General features: G+C 46.0%; 1 protein-coding gene across 6 annotated transcripts in view; it reads right to left on the bottom strand.

Moving 5' to 3' along the window:
* LOC115162469 (probable palmitoyltransferase ZDHHC14) overlaps positions 1-18,984 on the bottom strand; it is a 100,695-nt gene that overhangs the window by 1,473 nt on the left and 80,238 nt on the right. For all 6 annotated transcript variants that reach the window (XM_029713790.1, XM_029713794.1, XM_029713795.1 and 3 more), the window contains 4 exons: positions 18,133-18,181; positions 16,660-16,762; positions 15,348-15,457; positions 9,397-9,499 (listed from right to left, as the gene is read on the bottom strand). In XM_029713790.1, the coding sequence (XP_029569650.1) occupies positions 9,397-9,499; positions 15,348-15,457; positions 16,660-16,762; positions 18,133-18,181 (365 nt within the window). The remainder of the gene's footprint in view (positions 1-9,396; positions 9,500-15,347; positions 15,458-16,659; positions 16,763-18,132; positions 18,182-18,984) is intronic.

The following is an 18,984-nucleotide window of genomic DNA, read 5'->3' as shown; positions in this document are numbered from 1 at the left end:
AGCAAGAGGTTAGCATGACGAGTGTAGTGAATGAATTAAGAAGAGAAAATGTGTTGTTAGTAACTTTGTTAGAGTAAACCGACACCAGAGAGAAAGAAAAAAAACAGTATTCAAAGTGATCCAAATGCATAGTGAATTCAATACATGAAGTTGAGACAGCGGGCCATTAAGTCAGCTATTGATTTCTCTCTGTGTCTCTGGAACCTACATAGTTTAAATGTAAATCAAACATCTAAATGGAACGAGCCAGCAGTGTACTGTTTGAGCCATTGAACTAGATGAGCACTTCTATAGCCTATCTAATAATTATCAGATGTAGTGGCAAAGTGCAAAACTGAAGGCAGGCAGAGTGCACTCTCTCTCTCTCTCTCTCTCTCACACACACACACACACACACACACACACACACACACACACACACACACACACAGAGAGAGAGAGAGAGCACATGAATCAATGGGAAACCTTTTGATGATCCACTATGACAAACCTGGCATTAGTGCTTTGAAAGGTCTTCTTAGATCACATGTTCACAGGCGAGTAACGTAATAGAAGATAATCTGGTCCTCACATCTCAAATCACCTGTCTGGCCAAGCATAACCACACCAGGTTAAGAGTGTTAGTTTATAGGACTACTTAAGTTTCTCTTATCAATTTCATATCAGTTGATGACCTTTTATGAGCTTGGCTACTTTTAGAGTCACTCAGAGACAAACTCAACCTCTGGACTCAAACTTAGCTGCTAGTAGTCTCACAGTCTCAAGTTGTATTGTCCAGTGCGTTCTGCACCTAGATGCCTGACATGAGGCTATTCTCACATCGCAGGCTCCTAGTCTCTCCTTTGAGACACCGCTACTGAAGGAGCCTGCTCCAGCCAGTAGGCATCATCTCTACAGGAAGCAGAGATCTGAGAGCTCACTGACAGAGAACCCCGGCCTACTGTCTCCAATACAGTCGGTCTGCTGGTACCAGCCAGGCCTGGAGACAAATAAGCTTTTCAGAGAGCGTTGTTCACAGGGATCAGAACAGTCACAGTACAGGGCGCCGGCCAGAAATACACTCCAGCCTGAGAGGGTTGGTTCATCAGAGTCAGACCTAGGGTTGCAAAGGGTCGGAAACTTTTCGGGAAATTTCCGGAATATTTCTGGAAATTTTCCATGGGATGTTAAGCCCGGGAATTTTGCTTAAAATCATCAAATAAGTTAGCTTATAACAGTGAACCTTTTTTTGTGGCAATTCTAGGTATTGTGGCATATTTTGGTTAAACTATCCCCAATTCAATGGAGTTGCAACCCCCTGCATGCACAGTGCATTCTTCCATCACATGTGCAGCTGATTCTCAAGATCTTGCACACTAATGAGATGCTATTGAGCCCACACTACTACACTGTCTGAGCCAAGGACTACATGCTTTCTGTTAAGTTTTGATTACAATACTGGGTGGGGTGAATATATTTTATGACATACATGATTTTTTGTTAACTAGTAAATGGTAGCCTACAGCAAAGTGTGTTTCAATCATTTCTAACTTGTTAACAATTTCTGCTAGTTAGTTTTTGCTACCATGTGGGTTTTAGCTTGCTTGAGCCTGCTAACTGAGTGTTAATATATTCCATATATGTTTCATTTTAAAACATTTATCTTACAAAATACGTTGTTTAATCTAACTGCTTATTTGTACATGGAATTGTATGTTGTTTTTTTTACAATTTATTTTCTAATCTTTACAGGAAAATGCCACGGGCACTATCTGATGTGTGGAGACATTTCACTGCAGCTAATGTAGAAGGAAAAGCTGTGTACATTTGCAAATACTGTGCCAAATCATGTGAAGAATGCAACAAAGACGCAGAATCATCTGGCCAAGTGCATAAAGTTCCCTCAGCGCTCACAACAAGCAACCTCTAAAAGTCCCTCTACTTCTAGAAAATGATGAATCAGACACCTTATTGATAGCAACAGCTCATGGTCCTCCTAGAATCAGAAGTTGTTTTGACTCAATGGAGGAACGTAGTCAGAGAAATGCTAATGAAGGTCTTGCTCGAGCTGTGTATGCAACTTGTTCACCTCTGATACTCACAGGCAATGTGTATTGGAAGAGATTTCTGAATGTTCTTCGCCCAGCATACACCCCTCCAACCAGACATGCTGTATCTACTCATTTGCTGGATGCAGAGTTCAACAGAGTTCAAGTGAAGGTCAAGCAAATCATAGAGAAAGCAGACGGTATTGCAATCATCTCTGATGGGTGGTCGAATGTTGTGGGCAAGGAATAATTAACTACATCATCGCCACCCCTCAACCAGTATTCTACAAGAGCACAGACAAGGAACAACAGACACACCGTCTCTACATTGCAGATGAGATGAAGGCAGTCAATGACCTTGGACCACAGAAGGTATTTGCACTGGTGACAGACAATGCTGCAAACATGAAGGCTGCTTGGTCTAAAGTGGAGGAGTCCTACCCTCACATCACACCCATTGGCTGTGCTGCTCATGCATTGAATCTGCTCATCAAGGACATCATGGCACTAAAAACAATGGATACACTCTGCAAGAGAGCCAAGGAAATGGTTAGGTATGTGACGGATCTTCAAGTTATAGCAGCAATCTACCTCACCAAGCAAAGTGAGAAGAATAAGAGCGCCACATTGAAGCTGACCAGCAACACCTGTTGGGGTGGTGTTGTCATCATGTTTGACAGTCTCCTGGAGGGGAATGAGTCTCTCCAAGAAATGTCCATATCACAGTCTGCCGATATGGACAGGACCATCAAGAGGATCCTACTGGATGATGTATTTTGGGAGAGAGTGGTAAGCAGCCTGAAACTCCTGAAACCTATAGCAGTAGCCATTGTACAGATTGAGGGAGACAATGCCAGTCTGATGTTCAGACTCTGTAAGAGAAATCCGTACTGCCCTGCCAACTTCACTGTTGCTCCAAGCAGAGGGAACTGCAATTCTGAAATACATCAAAAAGCTTGAAGACTTCTGCCTGAAGCCCATACACACCGCAGCGTACATGTTGGACCCCAAGTATGCTGGTAAGAGCATCCTGTCTGGTGCAGAGAACAAGGCCTATGGTGTCATCACTACTGTGTCTCGCCACCTTGGCCTGGATGAGGGACAGGTTCTTGACAGTTTGGCGAAGTACACTTCCAAGCAAGGGCTTTGGGATGGAGATGCAATATGGCAGTCGTGCCAACATATCTCATCAGCCACCTGGTGGAAGGGACTTTGTGGATCTGAGGCTCTTTCCCCTGTTGCCTCCATCATCCTCCAAATCCCACCAACATCAGCCGCCTCAAAGTGCAACTGGTCCTTGTTTGGGAACACACACACCAAAGCACGCAACAGGCTGACCAATACAAGGGTTGAAAAATTGGTCGCCATTCGGACAAATTTGAGGCTTTTTGAGCCTGACAACGAGCCATCCTCAACAAGGTTGGAAAGTGACAGTGAAGATGAGGCCTCAGAATCTGATGTTCAAGAGGTGGACATTGAGGAGGTCCAGGGAGAAGACATGGAAGCCTGAGAGGAAGACAACCAAAGCTTTAGTTTCTAGACTATCATTTTACGGAGAAGCGATGGATCATTGGGGATCATTCAATATTCCCTTTCTTTTGTTGTTCAGTGAAATCATCCCATGTGAAGAGTCAACTCATTTAATTAAAGTTCAATTCGTAACTAAATAGCTTCCCCCACCCTATTGGAAGGATTTAATCATTTGCAATTATGTCTACTTATGATAAGGTAAAAGGTTTATGTTTGTCTCCATATGATATGGTAAATATATCCAATGCAAAAAACATCTATGGTATTAATATTAATTTGCATATATTCCCGTTAATTCCCACGTTAAGTTTCCACCTCTGAATATTCCCCAAAATGTGCAACCCTAGTCAAACCCCACCAGAACAGACAGAAAGACGTTGGGAGAGAAGAGAGATGCTGGTATCTACAGAAATTGGACCTATTAAGAAAGCAACACACTGTATTTACATCAACCTATAATAATGAAACAAGTGAAGCAATATCAATCTGGAGAGATCCTCTAACACGGGCAAACCGGCATCGTGATTAGTTTAGCTTTAGCCTGATCCCAATGTCAGCGAGTCGAAAGCTTCTCTTTGACAAATGCACATCCAAAAGCCCCACAATCCGAACACTGCTCCTAATCCAATCATTTTTACATTTACATTTTAGTTAGTTAGCAGATGCAAGTGCACAGACAGATTTTTCAGCTCGGGGATTCAAACTAGCAACCTTTCGGTGTGGCCCAACACTCCTCCCCGCTAGGCTACCAGCCACCACGGGGCCTGCTTTGTCAAAGCTGCACTCCAAAAGTGACTTTCTAAAAGCATTTCATGTGTCAGCTCCATACTGCCCTTTGGAAGAAGAAGCATGGTATTATTTACTAATGAGCTTGGACTATCTCCTTGGCTGAAATTACTTTAGAGGTTGTGTTGCTGGACAAGGTTGGGTCTGGGACTGCTGCCCACTGTTCTGCCCAGGTGTGGGTGAAGGAACAGGGCAGATGAGTCAGCTGTCATTACCCATAATGGCATGCTTCACTGTGCTATGAGCCTGTGAGGTAGTGAAGTTCAGCTCTGATAAGTGTAGCCCTGGAAACCTTTCATCAGCTCAGCAGGCTACAGGAAGAGCAGCTCTCACCTCGCTGGGGAGAGAGGAAACCAACCAACCCTGACCTAGCCTGAACGAAACCCTGCACGTCTAATCTGTATCTTCATCACGGCTGACTGTGGCATGTGCTGATTGAATTTTCACCGTTTATCTGAAGTGATTCAGGCAATAAAATGATGACGGCTGTGTAAACATTGATTCATTTTAGGGCGGTTCAAGCTAGATGAGTTTGACACATAGGTGAGCAGTATTGGCCATCCGTCTAATGAATTAGCAATCACACGTCAAGTAGACACCGCTGAGATACTGAAGAGAAAGGGAGAGCCTAAAATGAGTTGTGGGTGTCGTCATCCATTACTCAAGAAGAAGCTGGCAAGTTGAAACAGTCCAAAGTCAGAATCTATATCTGTAAACCCTCTGCTGTGTAAAAATAGCTGCCAGCTACCACAGAAAAGGCGGGGGGGGAAATGAGATAAAGATGTGCTGGTAAGTATTACAGAACATGGACAGAGCGAGAGGAAGAACAAAGCGGATGGTATTTTAACTAGAGGTCATGGCCACTTCTAGATGTCACCTCGCTCGCACACACTGTTCTCCCACTGTTTCTCTCTGTCACTTCCTGAGTGGGGCCTGTGACGGATGGTGTGATATGACATGATGTCACCGTTGCCATGGTGTCGAGGCTTCTGTTGTTCAGCCTACCATGTCTTTAGAAAATATTCATAAAAATGTACGGAAATGGACTGGATTCTCTGCACTTGAATATTATTCCCCAATTTGCCTACGTACATTGACAGACTGCCTTTCACTATTTACATGACGACCAGGTATGAGTCAACGGCGCTGTTCGCAATGTAAATTCTCTCTCGTCTTGTCAAACACACACACACCACATTCTCTAAGTTGGTGACTAAAGATAGATGGACGTTAGTGGCGGCATTTCAATGGTTCCCCCGTGGGAAGTCATTACTGCAGTATATTACTGATAATAACAACTGTTTAACAGATGGGCTCTATTTCTACATGTGATAAAGTTATGGAATGTCAAACCTGTCTCCCAGCCAGAACAAACAGCTCAAGCATTCCAGATGGCCATGACACATCTTTAGAACAATTCAATAAGACCAGAGTTAGCGGGACAGGAACACAGCTAACAAGGGCTTATTTTAAGTGGTCTGTATTATTCTAAGAGCCCATTGGATTCAAGTTCAGAGGACTGTAGCGAGTAGTGACTGTTCATTAGAATGTACGAGGGGGGAAACGATGGCTTGTTCACTTAAGGGGCCAACAGACTCCCAGACAGACTCTGCCAGATTGTGGGGTGCGGTCAATAATGTATACAAAACCCTGGATTGCTGTTGCTATGTATTGGCCAATGAGAGGCTTTGAAGCCACCGGTCAGCCATATTGGCACTCCCCAAAAGAAGCAGTTTGCTATAGGAATGAATGGAATTCTACAAGAATTACAATTAAAATGTTTCAAGGACAAAATAACATGTGAGTATTTTTATTGTTGTAGTGTGGACAGTAACATTAGAACGTTCAAAAAAGTATACTTTAAGGATTTTTAAACATGTTTAACTCACATAATAACTACATGCATTAAGGTGTCTGTAATAGAATAAATGTAGCAAAAACAAATGCCGACAATAAATGCATATCTATAGTTTCCAGAACATTTCTTACATTAGTGGGGGACTGCCAAGATGGAGGCGTGGTGGCTTCTAAACAGTGCCCTCTGTCAGTCATCTAGTGATATTTGTAGCTTCACTCCCTTTGATCTGATACTCAGACACCAATTACACTGTCAGCTGACAGGGCCTTGTTTAAGTCAGACTCTCTCCATGATTTTACTGTAGGAGCCTTCTCTCTAAAAGAGCATGTATTCTCCTTCCCTCTCCCCATCTCTGTTTCTGTCTCTCTCTCCCATCAACCATTTCTTGCTTTCTATCCATCAGTCTCTTTCTGCCATGCCAAAGCCTCCGAGAACATGAGTTAGATTGTCAGCATGTCCAGTCAGTCTGCCTGATAGCTTGTAGAAATCAGAGGGGGAAAGAGAATGCACTGCACATGAGCACAACATACACACACACGCACACAGAAATTCCTCCCTGGGGTTCCCAAATCTCCGACATGTCATTTTATTTGCGAGAGGGGGACAGGGACTGTGACAGTGGGAAAAGCCAAGGAGTCATACACACCACAATGACATTGCTTGTCACAGTGCACACACAAGCCCCTCCTCCCCCTGCTGACCTATTTCCCAGCCATAATGCCAGATCACAGAGCATCATGGGTAGAATCTGAGAGTATAATAACATAAACAACCCCCTATTTGGAATCCCAACAGTTGATTTGCTCCAATCTGTGGACCAGAGATGGAAATGAGATTGGCCAAATAGATTTGGATTGAGAGGGATAAAGATGAGAGATAAACAGCCTTGTATGTGGGCTTTCTAGCGTGGGATGATGAGGGGAGGAACAATGTTTGTCTATCCTAACTGAGATCTTGCACAGCTTCTTCTCCGGAACACCTCTAGAGAGAGAGAAAGAAAGAGAAGACACTCTGACCCTACCCTGCTCTTGCCTAAACCAAGTACCAATGTTGATGATTGCAATAAAACACCATGATGCCGCTGGTCATCATAATTCCCCAGAGATTGACTGGGATAGTTTATCCATCTAGTTTGCAAGGCTCAAGGTTGAGCCGTTGTTTACAGATGAAATAAGTTGCAGGATATAAGACAACAGCTGAAACACCAGGCTACTATGAGTGGAGAGCGGCTGGCACTGCCACGCAATCAGGGCCGTGCACAGCAGCAGCTGCAATACCGTGTCCTAGGTTTCCCAGGGAGAGTCAGCCAAAGATGGGTCACTGTTCGGCCATCCTCTGTGGAGATGGGAGAACCTTCCAGAAGGACAACCATCTCTGCAGTACTTCACCAATCAAGCCTTTATGGTAGAGTGGTCAGACGGAAGCCACTCCTCAGTAAAAGGCACATGACAGCCCGCCTGGATTTTGCCAAAAGACAACTAAGGACTCTCAGACCATGAGAAACAAGATTCTCTGATCTGATGAAAAGATTGAACTCTTTGGCCTGAATGCCATGCGCCACATCTGGAAGAAACCTGGCACCATCCCTATGGTGAAGCATTGTGGTGGGAGCATCATGCAGTGGGGATGTTTTTCAGTGGCAGTGACTGGGAGAATAATCAGGATTGAGAGAAAGATGAACGGAGCAAAGTACAGAAATCCTTGATGAAAGCCTGCTCCAGAGCGCTAAGGACCTCAGACTGGGGCGAAGGTTCACCTTCCGACAGGACAATGACCCAAAGCACACAGCCAAGACAACGCAGGAGTGGCTTCGGGACAAGTCTCTGAATGTCCTTGAGTGGTCCAGCCAGAGCCCGGACTTCAACCCGATTGAACATCTCTGGAGACCTGAAAATAGCTGTGCAGCGACGCTCCCCATCCAACGTGACAGAGCTTGACAGGATCTGCAGAGAAGAATGGGAGAAAGTCCCCAAATACAGGTGTGCCAAGCTTGTAGCATCATACCCAAGAAGACTCGAGGCTGTAATCGCTGCCAAAGGTGTTTCAACAAAGTACTGAGTAAAGAGTCTGAATACTTATGTAAATGTGATATTTCCAAAAATGTGATATTTCTAAAAAACAGTTATTGCTTTGTCATCATGATGTATTGTGTGTAGGTTGAATGAGGAAAACAATTATTTAATCAATTTTAGAATAAGGCTGTAACGTAACAAAATGTGGAAAAAGTCAAGGGGTCTAAATACTTTCCGAATGCACTATATACTCAGAACAAAAATATAAATGCAACAATTTCAATGGTTTTACTGAGCTACAGTTCATGTAAGGAAATCAGACAATTGAAATAAATGAATTAGGCCTTGATCTATGGATTTCACATGACTGGGAAGGGGCGCAGCAATTGGTGGGTCTGGGTGGGCATTGGCCCACCCACTTAGGAGCCAGGCCCACTCACTGGGGAGCCAAGCTCAGCCAATCAGAATGGGTTTTCCCCACCATAGGGCTTTATTACAGACAGAAATACTCCTCAGTTTCATCAGCTGTCCAGGTGGCTTGTCTCAGACGATCCCCGCAGGTGAAGAAGCCGGATGTGGAGGTCCTGGGCTGGCATGGTTACACGTGGTCTGCGGTTGTGAGGCCGGTTGGACGTACTGCCAAATTCTCTAAAAATACGTGGTTTATGGTAGAGAAATGAACATTCAGTTCTCTGGCAACAGCTCTGGTGGACATTCTTGCAGTCAACACCCCAATTGCATGCTCCCTCAAAACTTGAGGCATCTGTGGCATTGTGCTGTGGGACAAAACGGCACATTTTAGAGTGGCCTCTTATTGTCCCCAGCACAAGATGCATCTGTGTAATGATCATGCTGTTTAATCAGCGTCTTGATATGCCACACCTGTCAGGCGGATGGATTATCTTGACAAAGGAGAAATGCTTACTAAAGGGATGTACACAAATTTGTACACAAACTTTGAGAGAAATAAGCTTTTCTCGCATCTGGAAAATGTCTGTTATATTTTATTTCAGCTCATGAAACCAACATTTTACATGTTGCATTTTATATTTCTGTTCAGTATATGTGGTAATGAAGGCAATACATAAGCCATATTAAGATGACCAGGGTCTGAGTTTGACGGTTTGCACTGACATGATGGCCGTAAGTAGGTTTGGAAATGATTGAGTGGAGAATGGCTTACCATGTGGCTCTGTGATTGGGTGGATCCGTACATGGTGATGCCATTGGTTGGCGGGAGGGGCTGCGGCGTGTCTGATTGGACAAAGCCTCTTCTGTCGATGAGACTGAAGAGAGAGAGAAATATCTGAGGAAACCATTCAATGATATTATAATATTGTAGATCCCTTCCTTAACGCCTTATATAATATCTGTGTTTCGGAGAACGCGGATGCAATCAAGGAATCCAGACATTAAAACAGGATATTAAAATGTTTTATTGAACTTAGTAGGATATCAACTAAATGTATTGAACTTATTAGAAAATGTATTCATTTGCCAAAGTTAAATCAGAAGACATGAACAAAATGCATCAGTGAATCGGATTTTCCTGCAACTATTTTCTGAAACGGCACAGGAATGCCTGTCTTATCTCTCTGTGTGTGTGTGTGTGTAATGCGTGCATGTCTACACTTTGTGTAGCCATTAGCGATGACGCTAATACCTTCTTCTGGTAGAGATGGAAAGGTTTTCCCAAAAATCTTCTCAATGAAATGTTAACTACAAAGTAGCCTACCTGGCAGAATGATATCATAATTGCTTGCATCAATCCAGTGGCTATTTGTTTTAAAAGGGTAAATACTATTAAAAGGGTAACTACATGCAAAAATCAACATTTCTTCAATTTTTCCCAGACCTCAAATGGTATTGTGATGTGGTTTAAGCATTGTTGTGGACTTAGAATTTAGATGTTTTCCTATTTAAAAAGTGTGACTTGGAGAGTGAAAGTGTGAAAAAGCTGGGATAAACAGGAACCTGGATCAACTGAACGGAGAAAACGGAATCAGGCAAAAAATTCTAACTGATTTTATAGGGTCCTACCTCCTCGACAAATGAATCAGGCTTAGGTCCAAGTCTATTTCAATACTGTACTTTGAAGCAAGGCTGAAACTGTATATTTATTTTGCAGTGATCCTGCCGAAACTACATTTATTTGTATTTTATTTAACTAGGTTAGTCAGTTAAGAACAAATTCTTATTTACAATGAAGGCCTACCAAAAAGCAGAAGGCCTCCTGCGGGGATGGGGGCTGGGAATAAAAATAAATGAAATAAAAATATAGGACAAAACACACATGACGAGACAACACTACACAAAGAGAGACCTAAGACAACAACATAGCATGGCAGCAAAACACCATATGACAACAACATGGTAGCAACACAACATGGCAGCAGCACAACATGGTAGCAGAACAAAACAGGGTACAAACATTATTGGGCACAGACAACAGCACAAATGGCAAGAAGGTAGAGACACCAATACATCACGCAAAGCAGCCACACCTGTCAGTAAGAGTGTCCATGATTCTTAGAAACACATATTTTGTGAATGAAATGCTTTGATTTCCTTGAATACTCTCATTTCAAATCCTTGGCAGATATCCTTACACAATGTAACTCGACGTTAAGAGGATGCAGAATACACATGAAATGACTTTCGGAGAGTCAAATATTGTGAAAGAATAGGGGGGCCTAATCTACACAGCTGCCACAGACAGACACCAGAGAACCCCAGAAGGGGAGAGTTGTGCTCTGCCTAATGTTTCACTCTGTATGCAGGCGCTCCTCTTGGTAGTCAATCATTGAGGTCATGCAAAGATCAGTGGAGTGAATCATTATTTCTGTTCGATCACTACCGTTGCTGGGCTGAGACATGGCTGGTTAGGCAGGAACCTGCTGAGGTTAAGCAACAGGATTGTCTTATAGTGTGTGTGTGTGTGTGTGTGCGTGCGTGTGTGTGTGCGTGTGAGAGCGCGTGTGTGTGTGTGTGTGTGTGTGTGTGTGTGTGTGTGTGTGTGTGTGTGTGTGTCTGAGCGCGCGTGTGTGTGTGTTTGTGCAAGGGTGTGTGTGTGTGGTTATGTGTAAGCACATAGAGAAGTCATGAGCTAACCGTGTGTGATGACATCCCTTCATCACCATGGAGGGGCCGTGTGATGATATGAAACAGTGGCACAGCTCAGCTCTAACCGAATACAAACAACTCTTCCAGTGGAAACACAGCTCTGAGGGAGGTGTGTGTGTGTGTGTGTGTGTGTGTGTGTGTGTGTGTGTGTGTGTGTGTGTGTGTGTGTGTGTGTGTGTAAAATCAGTAACAGAGAGCCTGTTGACTGAGAAATCCAGTCTCTTTCAGGAATTCAATGGAGGTGAACTGAAGAAGAGAAACACACACACACACACACTCCACCCCCCTTGTCCACCACCTGCCCATAGAGGATCTCCCCCTGCCAACCAGTAGACTCATTACCAGCGAGTAATGCTGTGGGCAGTGGAGGCTGGGTTGGGACTCTCACACAGAGTGCAGTAAAACACACTGACAAGCCCTGGGCTAAAAGCCTCCTTAACCACTCTGTCCTGTTCATTCCGTTTCCCCCTTGTCTGTACATGTGTTTAACCAAGGAGAGACTTTCTCGGCACACTGTTAATGACCTGCTACTGACGCACTGTACCATGCCTTTATGCGTGTCCAAAATGGCACCCTAATTCCCTATATAAGGCCCTACTTTTGACCGGAACCCTATGCCTAAGCCCTGGTCAAAGTAGCACACTACAGAGGAAATAGGGTGTCTTTTGAAATGGAGCCTTAGCGTTAACCACACAGTCAAGCCACAGAGGAGCTGCTGCGTGTTGTGTTGTCTCGTCAGAGAGGGGAAAACTGGACTGTAAAGACAAGGGGAGATAGAGCCTTCACCACAGAGAGAGAGTGTAGAACCAAAGCCTTCACCACAGAGAGAGTGTGTAGAACCAGAGCCTTCACCACAGAGAGAGAGTGTAGAACCAGAGCCTTCACCACAGAGAGAGAGTGTAGAACCAAAGCCTTCACCACAGAGAGAGTGTGTAGAACCAGAGCCTTCACCACAGAGAGAGAGTGTAGAACCAGAGCCTTCACCACAGAGAGAGAGTGTAGAACCAGAGCCTCCACCACAGAGAGAGAGTGTAGAACCAGAGCCTCCACCAGAGAGAGAGAGTGTAGAACCAGAGCCTTCACCACAGAGAGAGTGTGTAGAACCAGAGCCTTCACCACAGAGAGAGAGTGTAGAACCAGAGCCTCCACCACAGAGAGAGAGTGTAGAACCAGAGCCTCCACCACAGAGAGAGAGTGTAGAACCAGAGCCTCCACCACAGAGAGAGAGTGTAGAACCAGAGCCTCCACCAGAGAGAGAGAGTGTGTAGAACCAGAGCCTTCACCACAGAGAGAGTGTGTAGAACCAGAGCCTACACCACAGAGAGAGTGTGTAGAACCAGAGCCTTCACCACAGAGAGAATGTGTGTGTAGAACCAGAGCCTTCACCACAGAGAGAATGTGTGTGTAGAACCAGAGCCTTCACCACAGAGAGAGTGTGTGTGTAGAACCAGAGCCTTCACCACAGAGAGTGTGTAGAACCAGAGCCTCCACCAGAGAGTTTGTAGAACCAGAGCCTTCACCAGAGAGTGTGTGTAGAACCAGAGCCTTCACCACAGAGAGAGTGTGTGTGTAGAACCAAAGCCTCCACCACAGAGAGAGTGTGTAGAACCACAGCCTCCACCACAGAGAGAGTGTGTAGAACCACAGCCTCCACCACAGAGAGAGTGTGTAGAACCACAGCCTCCACCACAGAGAGAGTGTGTAGAACCACAGCCTCCACCACAGAGAGAGTGTGTAGAACCACAGCCTCCACCACAGAGAGAGTGTGTAGAACCACAGCCTCCACCACAGAGAGAGTGTGGTGTGTAGAACCACAGCCTCCACCACAGAGAGAGTGTGTAGAACCACAGCCTCCACCACAGAGAGAGTGTGTAGAACCACAGCCTCCACCACAGAGAGAGTGTGTAGAACCACAGCCTCCACCACAGAGAGAGTGTGTAGAACCACAGCCTCCACCACAGAGAGAGTGTGTAGAACCACAGCCTCCACCACAGAGAGAGTGTGTAGAACCACAGCCTCCACCACAGAGAGAGTGTGTAGAACCACAGCCTCCACCACAGAGAGAGTGTGTAGAACCACAGCCTCCACCACAGAGAGTGTGTAGAACCACAGCCTCCACCACAGAGAGAGTGTAGAACCACAGCCTCCACCACAGAGAGAGTGTGTAGAACCACAGCCTCCACCACAGAGAGAGAGAGTGTAGAACCAGAGCCTCCACCAGAGAGAGAGAGAGTGTAGAACCAGAGCCTCCACCAGAGAGAGAGTATGTAGAACCAGAGCCTCCACCCCAGAGTGTGTGTAGAACCACAGCCTCCACCCCAGAGAGTGTGTAGAACCACAGCCTCCACCACAGAGAGTGTGTGTAGAACCACAGCCTCCACCACAGAGAGTGTGTGTAGAACCACAGCCTCCACCACAGAGAGTGTGTGTAGAACCACAGCCTCCACCACAGAGAGAGTGTGTAGAACCACAGCCTCCACCACAGAGAGAGTGTGTAGAACCACAGCCTCCACCACAGAGAGAGTGTGTAGAACCACAGCCTCCACCACAGAGAGAGTGTGTAGAACCACAGCCTCCACCACAGAGAGAGTGTGTAGAACCACAGCCTCCACCACAGAGAGAGTGTGTAGAACCACAGCCTCCACCACAGAGAGAGTGTGTAGAACCACAGCCTCCACCACAGAGAGAGTGTGTAGAACCACAGCCTCCACCACAGAGAGAGTGTGTAGAACCACAGCCTCCACCACAGAGAGAGTGTGTAGAACCACAGCCTCCACCACAGAGAGAGTGTGTAGAACCACAGCCTCCACCACAGAGAGAGTGTGTAGAACCACAGCCTCCACCACAGAGAGAGTGTGTGTAGAACCACAGCCTCCACCACAGAGAGAGTGTGTAGAACAACAGCCTCCACCACAGAGAGAGTGTGTAGAACAACAGCCTCCACCACAGAGAGAGTGTGTAGAACCACAGCCTCCACCACAGAGAGAGTGTGTAGAACCACAGCCTCCACCACAGAGAGAGTGTGTAGAACCACAGCCTCCACCACAGAGAGAGTGTAGAACGTGAGGGGAGGCCCGTAGGGTGTTGGGAGTGGGAAGCAGACCACAGTTCTGAATGGTGCCAGTTAATAATGCCAGTTAATAAGCAATCAATCCATGATTGGCAAAGATTCTATAGATACAATGATTACTACATCTGTTATCCATCTGCATAGTTTGATCTCACTGGGAGGTGTTGAAATCCTCGGTACTGTCAGAGGTCTGAATGAGAGACGCTGGAGGCTAGATGATTTCACAGCAGGCAACAGCTCTCTAGTCCTGCGACATCAAGATAAACTCTGTGTGATGGGCCTATTTTAGCTTTCTGTCAATGCAGGAAATTACTTTCTCCACCCAAGTGAGTCTGACCACAAGACAGAGACCACTATGATTATGACATTATGACAGTGCCTTTTTGTGTAAGAGCTGTTTGGAGAAAAAAAATGCCTAGAATTTCAGCCTGCTCAGGATGGAACTTTTGGCCCCCATCATGACATCACAATGATCAGATCATAATAGACCATTGGCTGTTCATCTGGGTAAGGGGGTGGGCTCTAGACCGTCCTACAAGCCAATCAGGGCTGTGTATGTAAACATCTTCAGATGTGTTTCCTAACGCCCACACGATCAGACAGGCTAAAGGCTCAGGGAAATCAATTATTTAAAAAAATGTATTTGGGAGCTATTTTCATTAAATAAACACAGTGATTTAATTAGACATACAGTGATGTAAAAATACAATTACAAAGACTGCATAGGGGCTTTAATAAGAAAGTAATCAAAAGCAATCAGATTACATTACCAAGTTTGTGTAATCCAAAAGTTACATTACTGATTACAATTTTGGACAGGTAAATAGTAACTAACTGATTACATTTAGAAAGTAACCTACCTAACCCTGGAAATATGTTACATTTTTAGTAAGTAAAAAAAAAAAGAATGCCAGAGCACACACGCACAGGCCCGTCCTTACCTGGGTGGTAGGGGTCCACACAGCGCTGCACAGCAGTTGGTGAATATGTTTCCGTAGCTGTAAGGGTTATAATTGCCTTTCCCTCTTTTAGACGACCACGAGCCCTTGATCTGAAACAGAAACACAACCGTCACAGAGAGCGGTGACAGAGAGCTTAAAACTTTAAACAAGGGGTGAGTGATGAGGCAAACTGCTTTGAAATAAACGAGGTCAAAGCTAAGAGATCTGGCTGTCTTCCCCTCAACCATCGATCCTCTAGAGAAAAACTCAACTTGCTGCCTGGGTCTAGCAGTGTCTATGTGTAATCTGGTAGGAGACAGGAGAAGGCTGGGGGTCTAGTAGTGTCTATGTGTAATCTGGTAGCAGACAGGAGAAGGCTGGGGGTCTAGTAGTGTCTATGTGTAACCTGGTAGGAGACAGGAGAAGGCTGGGGGTCTAGTAGTGTCTATGTGTAACCTGGTAGGAGACAGGAGAAGGCTGGGGGTCTAGTAGTGTCTATGTGTAATCTGGTAGGAGACAGGAGAAGGCTGGGGGTCTAGTAGTGTCTATGTGTAATCTGGTAGCAGACAGGAGAAGGCCGGGGGTCTAGTAGTGTATGTGTAATCTGGTAGGAGACAGGAGAAGGCCGGGGGTCTAGTAGTGTCTATGTGTAATCTGGTAGGAGACAGGAGAAGGCTGGGGGTCTAGTAGTGTCTATGTGTAATCTGGTAGGAGACAGGAGAAGGCTGGGGGTCTAGTAGTGTCTATGTGTAATCTGGTAGGAGACAGGAGAAGGCTGGGGGTCTAGTAGTGTCTATGTGTAATCTGGTAGCAGACAGGAGAAGGCCGGGGGTCTAGTAGTGTCTATGTGTAATCTGGTAGCAGACAGGAGAAGGCCGGGGGCCTAGTAGTGTCTATGTGTAATCTGGTAGGAGACAGGAGAAGGCTGGGGGTCTAGTAGTGTCTATGTGTAATCTGGTAGGAGACAGGAGAAGGTTGGGGGTCTAGTAGTGTCTATGTGTAATCTGGTAGGAGACAGGAGAAGGCTGGGGGTCTAGTAGTGTCTATGTGTAATCTGGTAGGAGACAGGAGAAGGCTGGGGGTCTAGTAGTGTCTATGTGTAATCTGGTAGGAGACAGGAGAAGGCTGGGGGTCTAGCAGTGTCTATGTGTAATCTGGTAGGAGACAGGAGAAGGCTGGGGGAATGGAGGAACCTTGTAGGTACTGGATGTTTTACAGACAAGAACTTTAAGAGAAATCCACTTAAACACCTACTTAATTTGTGACGTAGCGTGTGTGTGTGTGTGTGTGTGTGTTGTGTACATGTACTCACATCTTCGTTTGTGGTCTGGTTGGAGCTGATCAGGTACGTGTGGAATCCAGACAGCCCCACTATGGACCAGACAGAGAAGAAACACACCACCACCTCCAGAACAGTGACCAAAGGGTTAAGGAACCAACACACACAGTCAATATGCTACAGCTGAGAGAGTCAAAAACACATCCGCTCTCTCTCCCTCACAGACACACGTCAAACAAACGCAGAGTAGAAGAAAGGACACAAGCCTACATATAGTACCAACAGCTATGGATAGACCTGCTGCCAACGCCCGTCCTGGCCCTATGTCCATTTGACTGGAAACAGCAGTGGTAGCACAGCGAAACAGTAGCATCAAATAGCACGATCAGAATAAGGAGCGGTGGTCGATCAGGACGAGAGGAGTTAAGTAACGGTGCTTCCCCTGCCGATGTCATCCTGCATGCACATACAGCCAGAGGCTTACTGACATCGGGCAAGACGGAGTTAATCAAATGACTGTCTACTCCAGGATTACTTTCTCATGCCGCCACCTCTCCCTCTCCGTCTCAAGGACAAGCAGAGAGGTCACCATTCACACACGGGAGATTGGCGAGATGTTATCGGGCCTCATCTTGAAAGCTCTGTGCTGCCGTAGGAGACGAGGCTGCCGTGTTATCAGCTGAGCCCGCCACGCGGATCCTCTCCAGCAGGCACGGCGTGCGCCGTATCTCGCTGAGAGAGCGTAGCAGCACGCCCGCGCAGACAAATGACGCCCTGCAGACAAGAGGGACAGACACTCGCAAATCAAGCAGCCTGGCCGGCAGCTTATTGGCGACGCAGAAATGGAGAATACAGTCTACAAGCGTCTGATAGATAAGCGGCATGGAGGGGTGACTATGACCTCGCGTTAATAGAGGTTACAGAAGAGTTCTAGAACAGCTCAATAACGAGGCTTTCCATAAGACGATTCGTAACTAAAAAGCGTTCTAAAAATACATCTATGTGACGTGACCAAATTGGTCCCAGTACTGTTGTGCAGAGACTACGGGTTAGCTAGCTTCTGCAGCCTTTCGGACAGTAATGACAGCAGGGTCAACCACAGGGTCAGCTAGAGTCACCCTCCTCGTCCTCTCCACCCCAGGCAGCTGTCAACCTCTGGGGAGGACACGACACGACAAATCCGGCTGTTTGGAACGCAGCAACGCTGAGGGAGGATGGAGGGAGACAAATACTGTAGATGAAGAGGGAGGGAGGGAGGGAGGGAGGGAGGGAGGGAGGGAGACAGAGGCTCTGTAAGCCTATCAGAGTAGGAGTCATCGGGGACAACTGTCATGCCGAGCTGAGGAACAGAACAGGTCACAGCATGGCAGAGACAGGGAGTGGAAGTTGCCACTTGCACTTAGCAACTGTAAAACGCAATTGCCAGGGAATGGCACAAGCCTGAGGTCAAGGGTAACATGATACACACACAATTTGCATATAGATCACTATTGCAAGAAAGGATATCTGGCAGGACTGTCTTTGAGTGTGTTGAGGAACCCATATCGATGGGAACCTGCAGAGAGAGACAAGAGGAGAGAGTTTAATGACAGTTCATCTTTCAAAAAATAAAACTCTTAAGAAACTTTAAATCGTCTTTAATCCGATTCCTCGCATTCAAATCGCTGGCAAATTAGCTGGTGAATCACGGCTGGCAATTAGGTCAGCCACAGAGCTCGGCTTTGAACGGAGCGAATCAGATGTACTGTAGGCTTGTAGGGGATAGGGCCTAATACTCTCAAAGCTAACTCCATACAACAGACCAGTATGAAGGTCAAACCACTAAACACCTACACTATCTGAATCTGGCACAATCCTAGGGAGTGAGAGCCTCTCTCAAAAAGAGACAACACCGTTAGTCTACAGTGAAACGCTTTGACAGTTAGGCTAGGTCTATGAATGTGCCGAGAGCAGCGGAGAGGAGGGCACCTAACAGAGTGATACACCTTCAGAGTGTGCTGTGTGTGTAGGTTTCTGTTCGAACAGCGCAGGGTGGATACCATACGCCATAAACACTCGGTAGCGTCTCTCTTCAAACCAAATGGGCGACGTCAGCAAGTATGACGAGGCTGAGCAAGACAGATCACACCCACTTTAATTGCCATTACATTTTAACTGCCATCTGGGGCAAGGGAGGCTAGAGAGGGGAGGAGAGGGAGCACAATCCAATATGGCCGTCTAGCCCAATTCAGTCACCAGAGACATATTGATCCCCGTGTTTCTCATCTCATCCATAACAGTGACAGGTGTTTCTAGCTAGGTACCCTCCACAGCTCCTCTGAGAAGACGACTTTAAGTATTTGGGCTGTACAGGAGAGA

Source organism: Salmo trutta, chromosome 25, assembly GCF_901001165.1.
Source record: "Salmo trutta chromosome 25, fSalTru1.1, whole genome shotgun sequence".
Lineage (NCBI taxonomy): Eukaryota > Metazoa > Chordata > Actinopteri > Salmoniformes > Salmonidae > Salmo > Salmo trutta.
This window is presented reverse-complemented; position numbering and strand designations above follow the sequence as displayed.